The sequence below is a fragment of the Tachypleus tridentatus genome, chromosome 12 (assembly GCF_004210375.1).
Source record: "Tachypleus tridentatus isolate NWPU-2018 chromosome 12, ASM421037v1, whole genome shotgun sequence".
NCBI classification, from domain to species: domain Eukaryota; kingdom Metazoa; phylum Arthropoda; class Merostomata; order Xiphosura; family Limulidae; genus Tachypleus; species Tachypleus tridentatus.
In genome coordinates this window covers 13,109,492-13,125,585 of record NC_134836.1, presented here as the reverse complement: position 1 = coordinate 13,125,585, position 16,094 = coordinate 13,109,492, and the positions used below count along the sequence as shown (strand labels likewise).

Here is a 16,094-nt window from a genome sequence, read left to right as displayed (position 1 = left end):
CCAAAACATTTTTAGTCAGTATGGATTTATTAAACAAGACAACCTATTTTTATGGAATATCATTTCATAATATGATAAATATTAAATGCAAAGTCAACTCTAATGACATAGTAAATTAACCAGTTTTCTTCCAAGCTATTTTGTAAAGATTTTGTTAAATTTGGTGGTTAAGAAAAATATAATCTGGTGAAAATATTTTCATTCTCTTGCTTAAAAGAAAAAAAAGAAAAAGAGGCCATTGTGTGATATATATCTTACAGTGAAGCTTCCTTTTCATATATAATCAGCAAATTTCTTTAACAAATGTGCAACAAATTTGACATAACATTGTTTAGTTAAATCTTAGTTGCATTATCTTTACACATGGCTCTACATTTTCTATTTTCAGGAATAAAGATATAAATTTTCTCTAAGAAAGAGACTACAAGTGAGTTACTTCCTATTTCACATGCAAATAAGTATTGTCTTGTTTACTTGATGAATTCAGAAAAAATGGAAGCACAAAGAAAATACTCTTCATCTTCTTGGTCAGAAAAACAACTAATAGAATTTTGGACAGAAAAAGTTAACAGATTTGGTTGCATATCGCTTCAAAACCTTACTGGTCATGCATCTCAGCTTCCTGTGGAAGTTCGAAATATTTTTGGTTCTTCTAAAACGGCTTTGAAAAAGTTTTTATCTGAACATCCGGATGTTTATTATATTGACAAGAAAAATAATGTCTGGCCTGCTCTATGTAAACATGATAAAACCTGTCATGTATCTGTAAGTAACCATAAAAAAGAAGTAAACACTGAAAATATAGATGAAAACCAAAGGCAAAACATTTCCATATCACTTGATAAAATTTGTGAATCAGTTGGTAAAATTTATCGAGTATTTCCAGTTTATGGTTTTATCACTATTACACAGCCTGTAAAAACTACTGTATATTTTGATGTTGGAACCTTTGAAGATGGAACGAAGTCAAAGCTTTATGAATATAATATTAAACCTGGAGATGTTGTTTATTTGAATGCCAAAAGAGGCCCAGAGGGTTGTGAAGCTCATTATCGTGCAACAAAAGTTTGGAGACAAGGTTACAGTTTAAATATAGAAGATAAAAACATTTCTGAAATAGAGAATAGAATCTTAAATGGCCATGGGGTAATCCAAAACATTTTTAATCGGTATGGATTTATTGAACAAGACAACCTACCAAACAGAATTGTTTTCTTCCACATGAGAGACATTGAAAATCCAACAGGAGAACATTTTGATAAATTAGATGATGTATTGAAAAAGGGAGAAAAAGTCAGTTTTCATGCTATTCCTTCATCTTTGAAAAACTCTTTAGCAAAGTGGCAGGCAACTAGTGTATTTATCAAACATTTTGAAAATAAGTCTATATTGACCACTGAGGATGAGCAACCTATTTTAAACTCACATTTTACTTCCAGTTCAGATAAAAGTGACAGTGGCTTTTCTAATTATGAAACCTTACATGAACAAAAAGAAAACCTAAATCTGAAAAAAACATTTCACCAAACTGTGGACAGTATCAGGAAAATAAATATGGAAAATAGTTTGCAATTGCAAGATGATAATACAACTCCAACAGGTATGTCAAGTAGTGCAGATAATTTTCTAACTTCTAAAATCAATTTATTTAAACAAGGGTTAATTGAGAAATCAAACCAATGGCTTAACCATCAGTCTTTGAATGGTGGCTTAACACAAGTAAAACATTATGTGCCTTTGAGAAGTAATCACAATGTTGGAGAATCCATCTCTACAGAAGAAAATAATTCAAGTACTTTAAGATACTTGGAAGAAACTCCAGAAGGTGTCACTGAAAATAATGAAATCCGTCCATTAATGTATGGTGCCAGAAAATCCATAACATCAACTTCTTCTGTAGATTGTCTTTCCTCTGTGTGTCAGACTGGTTCACTGGTTGACTTTAAAGAAACCTATGATTATCCTTTGTGTTCATGTTCCTCTACAGATTCTGGCTTAAACAAGTTACAGGTGAGTTTTTGTTGCACCTAAATTTTTATATGCGAGTCTCCCCTTCGGAAAAACTTAATTCCCTAATATATTTCATCAGTTTATACAGAACCAGAAGCATTTTAAGTTTTGTAGTCAATTTAATGCTTTAGTGAAAATATTATCTGATTCTACACTTCAAAAATTTATAAATGTTGCAAAAAGTAACAAATTCTCTATCATAGACCTTTAAATTTACCGATTTTATCATTTTTATGTGATGGTTATGTGATACATAAAAGCAGTTATTAACATATTGGTAATATCATAAGTTGTTTATTGTGTCTTTAAGAAAGTATTTATAATAAGCAGGATTGCTGAAAACAATTTAGTAACTGATGTTATATATCATCACACACACATATATATACATCTTCAAACTTTGTTTTCCTCTTCAGGCATGACGTACTCATCAGTGTAAATATTTCTTTGCCAAAAAAGAAATTCAGTTAAATATTTTTTGATGACTCAGCATTAGTCAATTTTTTAGCTGCACTTTATTATTATAATGAAGAGGAGCAGTAAAAATCTGGAATTTTATTTTATTCATCTTATTAATGAGAAGAATAATATAAAATAAAAATACATTTATACAAATTGTAATCAAATTTTGGAATGGACAGTATATCATATCAGCTGCTTTGTTGTTTTTTATGTTATTGGATTCATAATTTTCTTTTTTAAAAACAGGTCCATTTCACCCAGCTGAGTACCTCTACTTTTTGTTTTGAGAATTTCTCTCTTCTTTAGTGATCAAATGAGTTCTTTGTAAATAATTACAGAAAATGATTTATTAGTGGAAAATACTATTTTTTGAGACAGACCTTCTAGCATTAAGAAACCATGTGCTCTATACAGAAGTATATTATTATTCTCTTTTACACATTGCCAGCTTTGGTTCTAATTTAAATTTTTGTTTTGCCTTCTCTGTTTCTTTCATAAAATGTTATGTTGTCTGACTTTCTTCATCATTTTTTAAAGCTGCTTTGATTTTGTTTGAAGCCACTTATTGGAGCATTATATATTTCATATTTGCTACAAGTTTTTATTTTGTAAATCAATTTTGAGAATTTTTATAATCTATTTTTGATATTCCTCAACTAAGTCTTTTTATGCAATTAGCTGTGTACTCTGCAATTACTTCATTATTTTAGGTTATATGTGTACTTTTAACATATCTATAAGTTAGTACTGTAAAGCTAATCTTTCCCAATTAATTAAAAGCTCTCCATCCAGTTGTCTATGTATGGATGTTTTACTTAACCCATTTTTTTCTTGATAGGAGTTGAGTAGTTTCCATTGGAAACTTAGTATCTTTTTTTGTACGACTTATGCTTTCAATTAAGAGCACACTGGTGGCTGTTTGTACTTCTCTTTTATCACATCAATTAACTTTAGTGTTTATGTTGCATTCTTCAGACTGAATATGTTTCAGTATTTCTTGTACATTTTTACAACTGACAAGTTTATAACAGATGATCACCTCTGTTACTCATAAGTTGACGACTGTTTCACTCATTTTTATTGGTTGTTCCCTTGAGTACCATTTCATTAGAGCTTCTGTATTTTTTCATTTAGCTTTCAATTTCACATATATATATTGCCTTTAAAACCCTCTTTCTAGTTTTCATATTTTCTGTTAATTTGATGAAGAATGTAATGTTTTGTATTGCATTTGCTGTGTGCATGGTAAAATGCCATAAAATTGCAGTATACAGTTAAATAATTTTAATTTCTGTATTAAGTAATAGGGTAGTGAGTGTATAACTTTATCTTCATGTGTTTTTATGTAATGTACAGCAAAAAGAATGTTTCCTTTGATTTTTTGCATGTTGTGGTATATGAAAAGTATATTTTACAAGAAGAGAATTGTAGTTTAAAAAAAATCTTTTGTTTGTAGATTATGAGTGTATCTGTCAGCAAAGTAAGAGTAGTAAAAACTAATTGAATTAGTTTTTTAAAATGCTTACATTTGCATCTCGTCTGCATACACAATTAGTAAAGACGCTAGGTCAGAAGAGGTGAAGTTTACCTTCTTAAAAGAATATACTCATTTGTTATTGATTTTTTTTTCCCCCAAAAGGCAACATCTACTAACCCCTTGATATGTCGGTCGGCTTCGATGACCACACCACACAAGAATGGAACAGTGTCCATAGTTTCACTGTCTTCTAATACAGAGATGACAAATCCCCCTATTTCTGTTACTGCAGGTAAATCTTGAGCATCAAATAACAAATTTTAGTATTTTAGTTATGCTTTGATTATCTAGGTATACTAAACTGTAAAGCAAGCATGTTTAAGACTATATTCTTCAATAGCCTGTCATCCAAGAGACTGAGGGTAATGACTTTATTTTGCTGCTAAGGTTGAATGTTATATTGGACTGCAGCTGAAGAGTTTCTGAATAATTAATAGACTCATTTACTGGAACTATACTATAATGGTAATCTGAGACTCGGACCTGTGACAGTTGAGTTGATTGAGGTTATTATACTTATACCATATGGTAAACTAAAACTTATGACACATTGAATGAGGTTACCATGGTCACACCATATTGTAATCTGAAGTAAGGAATTGTGACAAGTGAATTGACTAGGGCTGCTATAATCATACAAGATAGTAAACTGACCCTAAGATTTGTATGCAGAAAGCTGACTGGTAATATGAAACTGGGCTTCCACTAGAAAAATAACTCTTAGCCACTGTGGCTAAACAAAGTAATTTTCTTTTAGCCACAGTGACAGTTGTTTTGTTGCAATTTTAGGTCGTCAAAAACTATGTAGTGCATGACTTTTAATATGCATCAATTTCATCCAGTAAAAAATAGTTATAATTATGTGAAAATCCACAAGACATTAAGTTTTGTACTATTTTTTTATTCCCCAGCAATCTTTCCCACAAACAAACAAAATAAACATGATAAAGAGATACATTTCTCAAAATAACACAGAAACAAAAAAATGACGTAAAACTAGAACACAGTAGCATGACTAGTAAGTAGTAAATCCAATGGCAGTTCTTCAGCCAAATCATTCTCAACAGAAGATGTGGTAGAAGTTGACACCTGAGGTTCTGAAGCACATTTCTTCAACAGGGAATGGTACCCACGTCTGTCTTTGTGAGTGACCCAGTATTTGAATGCAGAGTCGAAGTTAAAATTATCTAAAGGTTTGGACTCCATGGATAAGTTCAGTAACATTTCTGTTTTTACCACAGAGAGACTGCTCCTGGCATCTGTTTTGATGCTGTTGTACCTGCTAATTCCCCACTCACAGTCAACAGATGTAACTGGAATTATTAATCCAATTGCTGCAAGCTGAGACAGATTTGGAAAAGTTTGATGGGTCTGGTGGATGTATTCCTTGTAGAAGCTCTTCGTGTTTCTGTTTTTGTGAGCATCCTGTTCTATTATGTTCCTTAGTAGCAGCCATTCAGTCAGTGCCTCATCCTCATTGATGAAAGGAGAGAAGTGCTGGATGAGTTTCTTCAGATCATCCTCATCTGATACTGCTCTGCTGTGATATGGGCTAAATATTGAAAAAAATGACATTATGTTAGTGTCTGGGAATGCTATTTGTAGTCTTGTGACCAGTTCTTCAACAAATGACTCAGCAGCCGATCTGTACTTTTAAGTTGTTTATCAATATCTTTGATGTCATGGCCTCTGTAAGAAGTGTAACTACTGGCACAAGGAGCTTGTGGGAGTTCCTTCAGTGCAGTCTGTGTGTAAGGACCAGGGATGTGTACCAGCGACTGAATTGACAGAATGACCCATCAATAATTGCTTTGGCCTGATCATAAGATAAATCATCTCTCTCTAGAGATCTTGACAAAAGTCCAAGAATGCCAACAGCATCAGCCAAAAAATGTGTCATCATGACAAAGCTGTAACATGACATTTGCTGGATTAGACCTTGTAGCAAGGCTCGGCCTAGAGTACCACGTTCCATTGCTACAACCTGCAGGCAGCTTATCACAGATGCAATACAGCTGACTAGTGCTTGGACAGAATAATTAAAAGAGAGCCATTGTGTGAAGAACACTTGCTTGATTTTGTTCCTTTCCTCTCCATGCAATTCTTTGCTCTCCTCCAGAACCCAATACAACTTGAGAGTATATTTCAGGCTTTTTGCAAACTGGTTCAAAACTGAAATGTACTTTACAAGGTATGGCACCTGGTTTGTTGTCTTTTCAGCTGCCAACTGTAATCTGTGTGCCAAACAATGACTTGTTATTATTCAGAGGCATTCCTCCTTAAATTTTGTAGCAACTCCTGTTTTTATTCCCACCATGACATTTGCACTATCAGTTGCAAGTCCAACCAAGTCAACATCAAACAATCTTCGATCTGCCATGACTGAGTGCATTGTGTTGTATATAGAATCAGCCCCAGTGTTGGTCAGCTCACGCACAGCAAGGAATTGACTTGTAACCTCACCTAACAATGAAAGATACCTGATATAAATTATCAGTATAGAGGTGTTTCCTGCTTCAGTTGCTTCATCTGCTTCAAGAGCAAAAAATGGGAAAGGGGGATGCCCAAAAGTCTGCCTGCATTTCATCCTGAACTACATGATTTAGGGCACTGTAAATATCATCCAGAGACTGGCTGTGAGTGTATATGAAGTTTTCTGGTCCACTTTGTGACTGAGTCTGTAGTTTCTTTAGAGAGGTCATTCCCTGTTAAAAAATATATGAGAACTTGTGTTTTAAAATAAGACCACCAATTAAAGTAATAAACAAAGGTATTTGGAAGAGTTGGCTAGCTGCTTAATTTTTGATAGATATTTTCAAAATGTTTCACTTTTAGAAAATTGTCAAATTGCCTTTTTTGTTTTAAGAAAATACTGTAGAAAACAGAAAACATCTTATTAATACTAGAATAAGAATATTCTTACATTGAATACTTGTAGTGAAAAGAGGGAATGAAACTTCACAGTTGGGATGACTTCCTTTGCTTGTACAAGTAATGTGGCTATCTGTGCCTGAATGCCACCTTTATAGCCCACATACACATTCACAGCAGCAGTTGACATGCTTCAAAACTTGTGATGCTACTGCACTGCGATGATCTTTTGAATGTGCATGCTTCACCAAGTCGTCTTTTTTAGGCTTAGTAGCAGTTTTCCCAGTGGTAGCATAAATATTTGTCTTCTTGTTGTCCCTGCATAATTTGCAATGAAATGTATTTTGTTGGGAAACATGTTTCAGCCAAGGAAACTGTGAAAACCAAGTTTCTTTAACAACTATGTGAAAATCATGGGTATATATTTTTTTCACACCAACAGTCTGATCACTGCTGCAAGTTTCAGTTTCTTCAGAGCTGTCTTTTCTTTTGGATTTCCTATCATCAGTGGTTTTTGTGCTTTGACCTTCTTTTGAAAAAAACTTTATATATCTAACTGTTTAGACATCTTTTTATCTGATCTAGGAGTTGTCATGATCTCAATTCAAACACATGACAAACGAAACTTGGGATTTCCACTTTTATACAGATTATATGTTGGTTTGATGAAAGTCAGGTTTTCTCTGATTACTGTGTGTACCATGGGCAGAATCAAATATGTAGCATAAGAAATGAAAATAAAAGAAATCATTAGCACAGTTGAGTAATAATTTTTTTTCTGAATTTATTTTGTCAGTTGTCATATCCCTGAAATCATAAAAAGACATTATAAAAAAAATATAGATTACAGTCGGTGGTAGATTTTAGAGTTTCTTGTTTCTTCAACTTGCTGGGGGGCACCTCTGGTCATTTGTCGTCATTAATGGCATGGATGGCAATAAAAACCATAAAAGCTGTTAAGACTAAAACTTGAGCAGAATAAATAAAGGAAAACCATCCAAGACCAAAAAATTATCATCTTTCGCCACTGTGGTGAAACCAACACTAGATATTTTAGCCACAGACTGTTTCTTTTTGCCAATGGCGATGTGGCTAATGGCTAGCGGAAGCCTAGTGAAATTACAATCTGTGGAATGTGTGACTAGTGTTTGAAAAAGCAACCAAGACCATGTGGTTACTAAGGAGGATTATGTAATTGCGTTTTGCATTTCCTGGTGTCGTTTTTCAAGGTACAGTGAATTGGTTGTTAATGCATAAAGCAAACAACCAATTTTGTGCATGTCTTATAAATAAAGTTTTATTCTAATTTTTCCTTAATCTTAGTTTTATTAACAATTACATTAGCATTAATATTGTTTAAATATTTAACTTATAATGTGTTTGTTCTTAATTTCTTCCTTTATTTATTACATATTTACTACATAAATATGGAAAGGCATCTATTTATCACACTGTTATCTTGAGCATTACGGTACCAACTTATATGGAAGTTGCATAAAACTATATATATTGTAATGTGCCCTTCTTTGGGCATGTAATTAGATTTGAGGGTGGGTTGTAGAGATCGTAATGAGTAATAAAATCAAATTGGATACCCCATGCTTGGTATTGCTGGTAACTAGAAATAATAATCATTGTCCAAAATTCCTCATTACATTTGTTTGGTTGTCAAGGAGACACTTTGATACAACATTATCAAAGCATGTCCAGTAGAAACACTCTATTACAATTCTGTAATAACCCACATTTTACCCACAGCACATTTCATTTTTGAAAATGCCCAAATGAAAACACAATTCTTTAACTCAGCAAACTAACAAAGCCAAAATCAGAAAAACAGTCTGAAGAGAAAACACTGAAATTTATAATGAAATTGACTGCCTTTACCATCACATTTAATAATTTGCAGATCATACAGTTGACAAAGTTGGAATATGTATGAGAATAAATATTTTGTATGTTTCCTTGTATAAGGATTTGTCAAGAAGAAAAATTGAACATAACTTTAAAATATGTAGAGGTCAAATTTCTAATCATGCAATCCTTAAAGATGACCAAATGTACATAAAAATGTTGTTTTAAATAGATACTAGAAATTGGATAGCCATTCTTAAACTGCATATTATTACTAGATTATAATTAATTTATAGAAAACATGTTCATAGAACACTTATTTACATATAATTTTGATAAGAACAATTTATTGTTATTACCATCACATGATGGACATTCATCTTGTATATTATAAGAAATAACTTGCATGCTTAGCTTAGTATAAAAATTTTAAAATTGTGATTTCTAAATCATGCAAAATATTAAAGGATTTATAGCCATAAATATCAGTAGTATTTGATGAATCAGTGTATTTTAAATTTTAGCATTACCTATTTCTAGTTATACTAATATATTAAATACTGTGTTATTGAAGAAACTGGTTTTTAGTTTTGGTGTTTGTTGGTATCATTTTTTAACATAAATAATTGATAAATATACTATGGTAATCTTCTAGTGTAAAATAGGTAGATTATACACAGGGACCATACTGGTCTTGAAATTTTTGGAAAGTTATAAAATTCTGTGAAGATATTTTTCAGTACTGAAAATCCTGCAAAATCAGTGATCCTTGAAAATCTGTTGCCATCTCCTATTTTTATTGATGATGAACTGCATCATTTTATCTCGGTTTCATGAAATTATGACTCATAAGGTGGAAGGTGGACTTTAAGTGCTTAGTAACACTGGTCAGTAACAGGCTTTTAGTCATGTACCAGTATCTGTAAACAAAAAAGGTGTTATGTGACTATTGTGGGAATGATATTGTTAGTATAAAAGAAATTCAAGCCTCTTTGACAGAAATCTAACTTTCTAAGACTATTGATATGATAAAGAACATGGATGTGTTGAATTTTACTAATTCCATTTTCAGCATTAACACTTTGGAAATAGTCAACAACATTTCAAACCTAAGGACTTCATCAATTATTGCCTAAAGTTTGTGAATAGAAAGGGAGAGAATTCAAATCCAGATAATAATTTATTAGAGTTAGTATTACAAACCTAACTGCATGTATGAAACAAATATTTACCATTAAAGACAAACTGTCAGCATTACAACTGGGTAGGTCACCTGTTATTGTTATAAGCCAGGATATTCTGAGTGACATTTTTGGGCTCCATTACTAAACATTTTGGAGATAATCATTATTTGCTTTTGAAACTGTAAAAACAGTATTGTGATGTATGTTATTAATACTGTTTTGTCTCTGTGTTTTTATTAGTTTTTCTTTTAGATTTAAAACAAATAATATTTGAAAAAAAAAACTAGTTCATGATTTCAATTGTAGTCATCATACCCTGTGATGACTGATACATATAACAACCTCCCTGACAACAAATAAAATTGTTTTATATATTGTTTAGATTCAGTTATATATTATTGTACGTGAAAATTTACAGGCTGTAAACTATGTTGCAGTGGTTTCTAGTTCTTTGCAAACCTGTTTGTTAAGAGAAATTGCAGCAGTATATATAACAGAGAAAACATTTTAAGACAATAGGATGCAGTTTTATGGGAAACCCACAAGGTATACAACATTGTTATTGGGCACAACAAAACAAGTGTGGTCTCAGTAACAGTATGAGTTTGAATCTTTGCTTTTGTTATGGCAATTTGTTAAGCAATATGATCTGCAGCCAGTTCAGGTTCAAGTTAATTTGTTGTCCTATTGACAAGTTCAAATAATATGTTTGATAAACATTATTTGATTTTTGTTACTTGCTATTTGTGTTCTTAGTTCCAGCCAATCAAGAAAAACTCAAGGCTTTATCGTTTGTGAAACTATAGTTGGGTAAAGTTGAAGTATGCATAGTGCACTATCAATGCTAAAAATTTGTTAATGCTTTTTTCAGTAACATAATATTTTTGGATACTGATTGACCTATTGGCCTGTCTAGGCTGTCCCATTCATTAATCTAAACTTTAAGAAAGAACTACACTAAGCCAGACCTTATAATTTAAATATTTATTAAGTTATCACTGAAACTCTCATAAATTTATTGTTTTTACCACATCAGAAGACAATCCATTCCATTGGCCAACAACCCTATTTGAAAATAAAATTTAATTGAAGATTACTCCTATCTTGCCAAAATTTATGCTTTTGCCCCCTTGCATCAACATTATCAATTCTCTTAACAATCTTGAACACCTCAATCAGATTCCTCCATAACTCATTTTTAAAAAAAAAAAAAAAAAAAAAAGAAGACAATTTAAGGGTGGCTAACATGCCCTCATATTTCAACCTTTTTTTTGCAGGTGTCATCCTCCTTTGAACCCTTTCCAAGGTGAAGCCTATACACATAAATTATAGACATATATTTAATATTTTGTAGCTACAACATAAAATCCTATTTGCCCTTCCACAAGCAACAACACACTGCTTAATTGGCATAAGAAACTGATCTACCAGAACATCAAGATTCTTTTCTTCCATAACACTAGTAATAGTATTCTCATCACAATTATAGTTCAAATTATGATAATCAACATCTGTATGTTTTAATTAAAAGTCATCTGCCATTCATTTGTCCAACTCAACAAATTATCTAAATTTTTCTGAGATGGTAACTTACCTCTGTACACAGAAATGCTATATTCCTTTCATGTCTGCCTGTTTGGTATGTATGCCATATCATTGAGTGAACTCCCACTTTCATTCACATATTTAACATGAATTGCATTGGTGCATGATGACATCATCATGTGACAAATGCCCTTTACTAGTAGGAGGACAATGCAACCTCTATGCACAGTAACCACCTCTATGTACTTACACTCTTGATAGCTTCATTCTTTTCCTTTGCATTGTATTGAACAGACATGGTCTAGTATGAACTCAATTTGATGAGATTTACAGTCATAAATGAAACTTTCATTTTTGTTTCAAAAATTTTAATTATTATCATGAATTCTCAACTTTATCACAGGCTTCTCTCTCTACTGTAGCTTACAGAAGCTTGTTGACTGTTGAGGACATTACAGCAATTGTACAATATGTTGTGAGATCCATCAGTTATGTATGACTTTGTATTCCCATCCATACAATACCCCTCAATTCCAAGTTGACCATGAGGAAAACAAATCTGGTTTATTGCTCCCTCTATTTGGATTTGCTTTCTTGCCTTTGTCTTACTCTTACAACTCTTTCAGTATCTCTCTATCCTCCATCTACTCTCTGAGGCTCTCCACTAAAATTTCAAGGGGTTCTCTAGTGACATTCTTTCCCTTATTTCCTTTACATTGGCTTGTTTATCATCCTCAACTCACAATTTGTACATGGAGCTTTAGTGTTGTTGAGATCTTCTAGGTCATGATGCGATTTTAACTTGTGTTTGTTTAACCAACATCTTCTCTTTGGGATTTACATATTTCCCCATTTTTGTAGCATTATGTACTTAACATGATTTCTGAGTCTAAGCCATGAGTTTCATCATTACAACAGCAACCTAACATTTTCAATCTTGTTGCCCATTTCTCTTAGTTGGAGCCCAGTATGGCATCTGTTACAATTTCCCATAATTTCTTTTTCCAACACTTATCTGCCCCTCTTTTGGGTGCCTCGTCTTGTCATTTTTTTCTCTGATGTGCATCACATTGCCAACAGTATCAGTCTGGTCCAGTAGGAGCTTGACTTACTACTTTTCTTCATTTATGGTGCCATTTTATGACAGATCATTGACTTCTTGAGTTTTGTTAGAACTATTCATGATTTCGATTCTTTTCTCGTCTCCCATGTCTCCTATACCCATTTCCTTCCCTCTGCCTCACCGTCTAGTGAGTGGCCAGTGCTCTATCCTTTGGACTTGCTTTTGCCTCTTAGGTTTTCTGTCAAGTGATCAGACTGAATCTTTTTCCCTTTGCCTGTAACATCTGGAGTGCCAGGACACCACAGTTTGTACTTCCTATTCTTATCCAGTGCAAGAGATTATTTCACTTTTGGGGACTGTGACTTTTCTGGAACTCCTTGTTCCTTTACAGCATGCATACATGTGCATCTGCTAGTAACCATGAGGGTCTAGTAGACTCTTTCTTTGGAAACATTTTTTACTTAATTGCAAACATCCTCTATTCTCTACTTGAGGAACTGTCATGGCGACTAGACTGAGCCAATACTACTTTCAGCATTCTCTTACCTATACTAGGTTTTCATTTCTTCACTGATGTATCGATCTCAAGTTGGAGCAATTCTCTGAATATGCAAATATGTTTTCCTTTCTGTGCCTTTCTGGTGGACCAGTTAGCTATGATCCATTTTGACAGTGTCATGGAACTTTCTTACATTAACTCTTGAGGGGTTGCCTATTCCAGAACCCTTTTATGCATTGGACCTGTTCTTATGGACTAACTTACATCAAGTTTCTCTTATTAACTGTCATATGCAAGGAGCTATGAACTTTGTGGTAGATTGCATGTCCTGACGAGCTCATATTCTATCCATTCATCCTGGCATTTTTTGTTGGGTTTGCTCTCAATTGATATATCTTATAGATGTATTTTTTTACTCCTCTCAACTCCAAACTTCCTCTCTTCTGATTCCCTGTTCCTCATCTTTCATCTGTGGCTGTTGATACACTCAACCGGGACTGGTATCACATTTTTTCTATATGCCTTTCCACCTCTTTTGAGCCCTTACCTTGATAGGTGATATACCTTTTTGGGTCCTACTGGTGGTATCTCTTTGGTCAGCTCAGCCTTAGTTTCTTTTGCTTCATTGTTTAGTGTCCAGATTCTCTTTCTCTGGAGCTGTCACGGCCAGGTGAATGGGCTGTTTAACTTGCAGTTTGAGGGTCACAGGTTCAAATCATTGTCTCACCAAACATACTTGCCCTTTCAGCTGTGGGTGTATTATAATGTAACAGTAAAAAAAATCCACTACTCATTGGTAAAGGAGTAACCCAAGGGTTAATGGTGGGTGGTGATGAGTTGCTGCCTTCCCTCTTTCACTGCTAATTTAGGGACAACTGGTAAAAATTGTCCTTGTATATCCACTACTCATTGGTAAAGGAGTAACCCAAGAGTTAATGGTGGGTGGTGATGAGTTGCTGCCTTCCCACTTTCACTGCTAATTTAGGGACAACTGGTAAAAATTGTCCTTGTATATCCACTACTCATTGGTAAAGGAGTAACCCAAGGGTTAATGGTGGGTGGTGATGAGTTGCTGCCTTCCCTCTTTCACTGCTAATTTAGGGACAACTGGTAAAAATTGTCCTTGTGTAGCTTTCCACAAAATTCAAAAACCAAATTCTTTCTTCTGTTCAACCTCCCTTATCTATTGCTTCAAACTTATACATCCATTTTCATTCAATAATATCATCCTTTCATCCTTACTTTGGAGGTTTGTTCAATCTGTTGCTTATCAGGCCAGACTTTCTAATCATGTAGCTTTCTTTTTGTCACATTTGTATCACCCTTTCACTATGTCTTTCTATCTGTGAATGTGACAGATCTTTTATCCTTGGTCCATTTCCTGTTGGATGTCCTACTATGAATTACTGCTCTGCCTTTTTTGTACTTGGCTGTTTGACCATGGTTTATTGAGCTACATCATCACTTTTTATTAAGGTGCATTATCTGCTACAACTTCACCTGTTTTGGTACCACAATATGTTTTCTTTCCTTATTTTCATCACTCTGTTTTTCTTTTTTCACTGACCTCCCTATCTTACTCAAATACCTGATCTGGACTTTAATGATGTTTTATATGTTGCTCTCACATGTGTCCCATTCAAACCCTTAGCTTGTTACACTTCATACCACTTTATCTGAAAACATATTTCCTCTTTCTTTTTTGTGTGTGGTCACCATAATTTAAACATCTATGCTATTAGTGCCTTTTCACTGCATTTACATATTCCTCTATCAGAACTGGACTTTCCTTCATAACAATTTTGCTACTGTGGAAGGCAACTCTACTTTCTTTCCTATCTCTCTTTTTTATATTTGACTCCTCTATCATTGTAGAAACACAGAATGGCTCCTGTCTACTGTTCAGTGTTACTTGTCCAGATATACCAAATCCACACCCTTACCCTTATCTGTGTAATTTCTTTAAAGAATGTCGAAAGATCTGTAAGGGAAGATTTTTTTCCCAAGCAAAATCATGTTAACTATTTGTTATAAGACTAATAGGCCTGTAGTTACTGGGACAATTTTTATCACCTCCCTTAAAAAGAGGAGTAATGTTAGCCAACTTCCAAACCTGCCTGTTATTTCAGGACTTATTGTTATTACCAAACAATAGTAGTAGTCAGCTCATATACTCAATCCTTACCTATTTCAAAATTGCTTTTACAAGTTGTTTCAGCTGGATTAGTGATATTTGGTTTTATTTGTTGAAACCAAAATTTGTTTCAATAATGTAATTTTAATTTATTGAACAAATATTCTTAATGCTATAACTGATGTTTGTTTCTTGATAAAAAAAGGGGAAAGGTAAATGTGTATTTTTTATTTTATGCTATATAACACTATATATTATGTCTAGTATTTTTTGTATAGCTATTATGCATCTCTTATAAAACACAATAAAAATTATATGTATAATGTTCTTCAACCCCTCAGTGTGTATTCCTATATATGGTGAGGGGACCTCCCAGGGAAGGCTCTGTTCTTTCAGTTTACCTCCTCTGGGATCTAAACATCCTCCCATGAGTTTGTTGGGCATGGTGATTGGTGAAGGGGATGAGAGGATCCTGATGGTTGAGGGGTCCAAACCTAACATACCACTTTGGCCTTGAATTCCTGTAGATAGGTAGCATAGGGGTGGACCCCCCAGGATCAGTTGGCTGGTGCACTTGGGCTACGATCAATCAATTACCAAAGTTGGATGTTCTCAGTGGGTGTTGTGGACATTGTATCTAATGCTGGTGTTTAGGTGTAGTGCTCATGGAACCCTGGTGTTGCTGCAGTGTCCTTGTTTGGCATTGAAGTGCATCCCCTGATAGGGCTTCATGGTGGGTGAAGTCAATGGGCACTGAAATACTCTTTTTTTTATTATGAATCCTCCAAATAAAAACTTAAATAGTGAAAAAACAGTCCATTGGTAAATGACCACATCTTTCTGAGCAGCAATCCTGAACATCTGTAACATCTTTAGGGTAGATTCTCCCTTTTTCATTCAGAAGGGACTAAAGGGACTTGCTGACTTTCCAAAGT

General features: G+C 33.7%; 1 protein-coding gene across 19 annotated transcripts in view; it reads left to right on the top strand.

Moving 5' to 3' along the window:
- The window catches only part of LOC143234840 (uncharacterized), a 94,676-nt gene that overhangs the window by 6,909 nt on the left and 71,673 nt on the right, over positions 1 to 16,094 (top strand). For 11 of the 19 annotated variants that reach the window (XR_013018818.1, XM_076472507.1, XM_076472502.1 and 8 more), the window contains exons 2-3: positions 389 to 2,010; positions 4,112 to 4,241. Coding sequence is in view for 10 of the 19 variants with exons in the window: in XM_076472507.1 (XP_076328622.1) it covers positions 478 to 2,010; positions 4,112 to 4,241 (1,663 nt within the window). In the remaining 9 variants the exon portion in view is untranslated. The remainder of the gene's footprint in view (positions 1 to 388; positions 2,011 to 4,111; positions 4,242 to 16,094) is intronic. The other 8 variants (XR_013018824.1, XR_013018822.1, XR_013018819.1 and 5 more) reach the window with 1 other exon arrangement.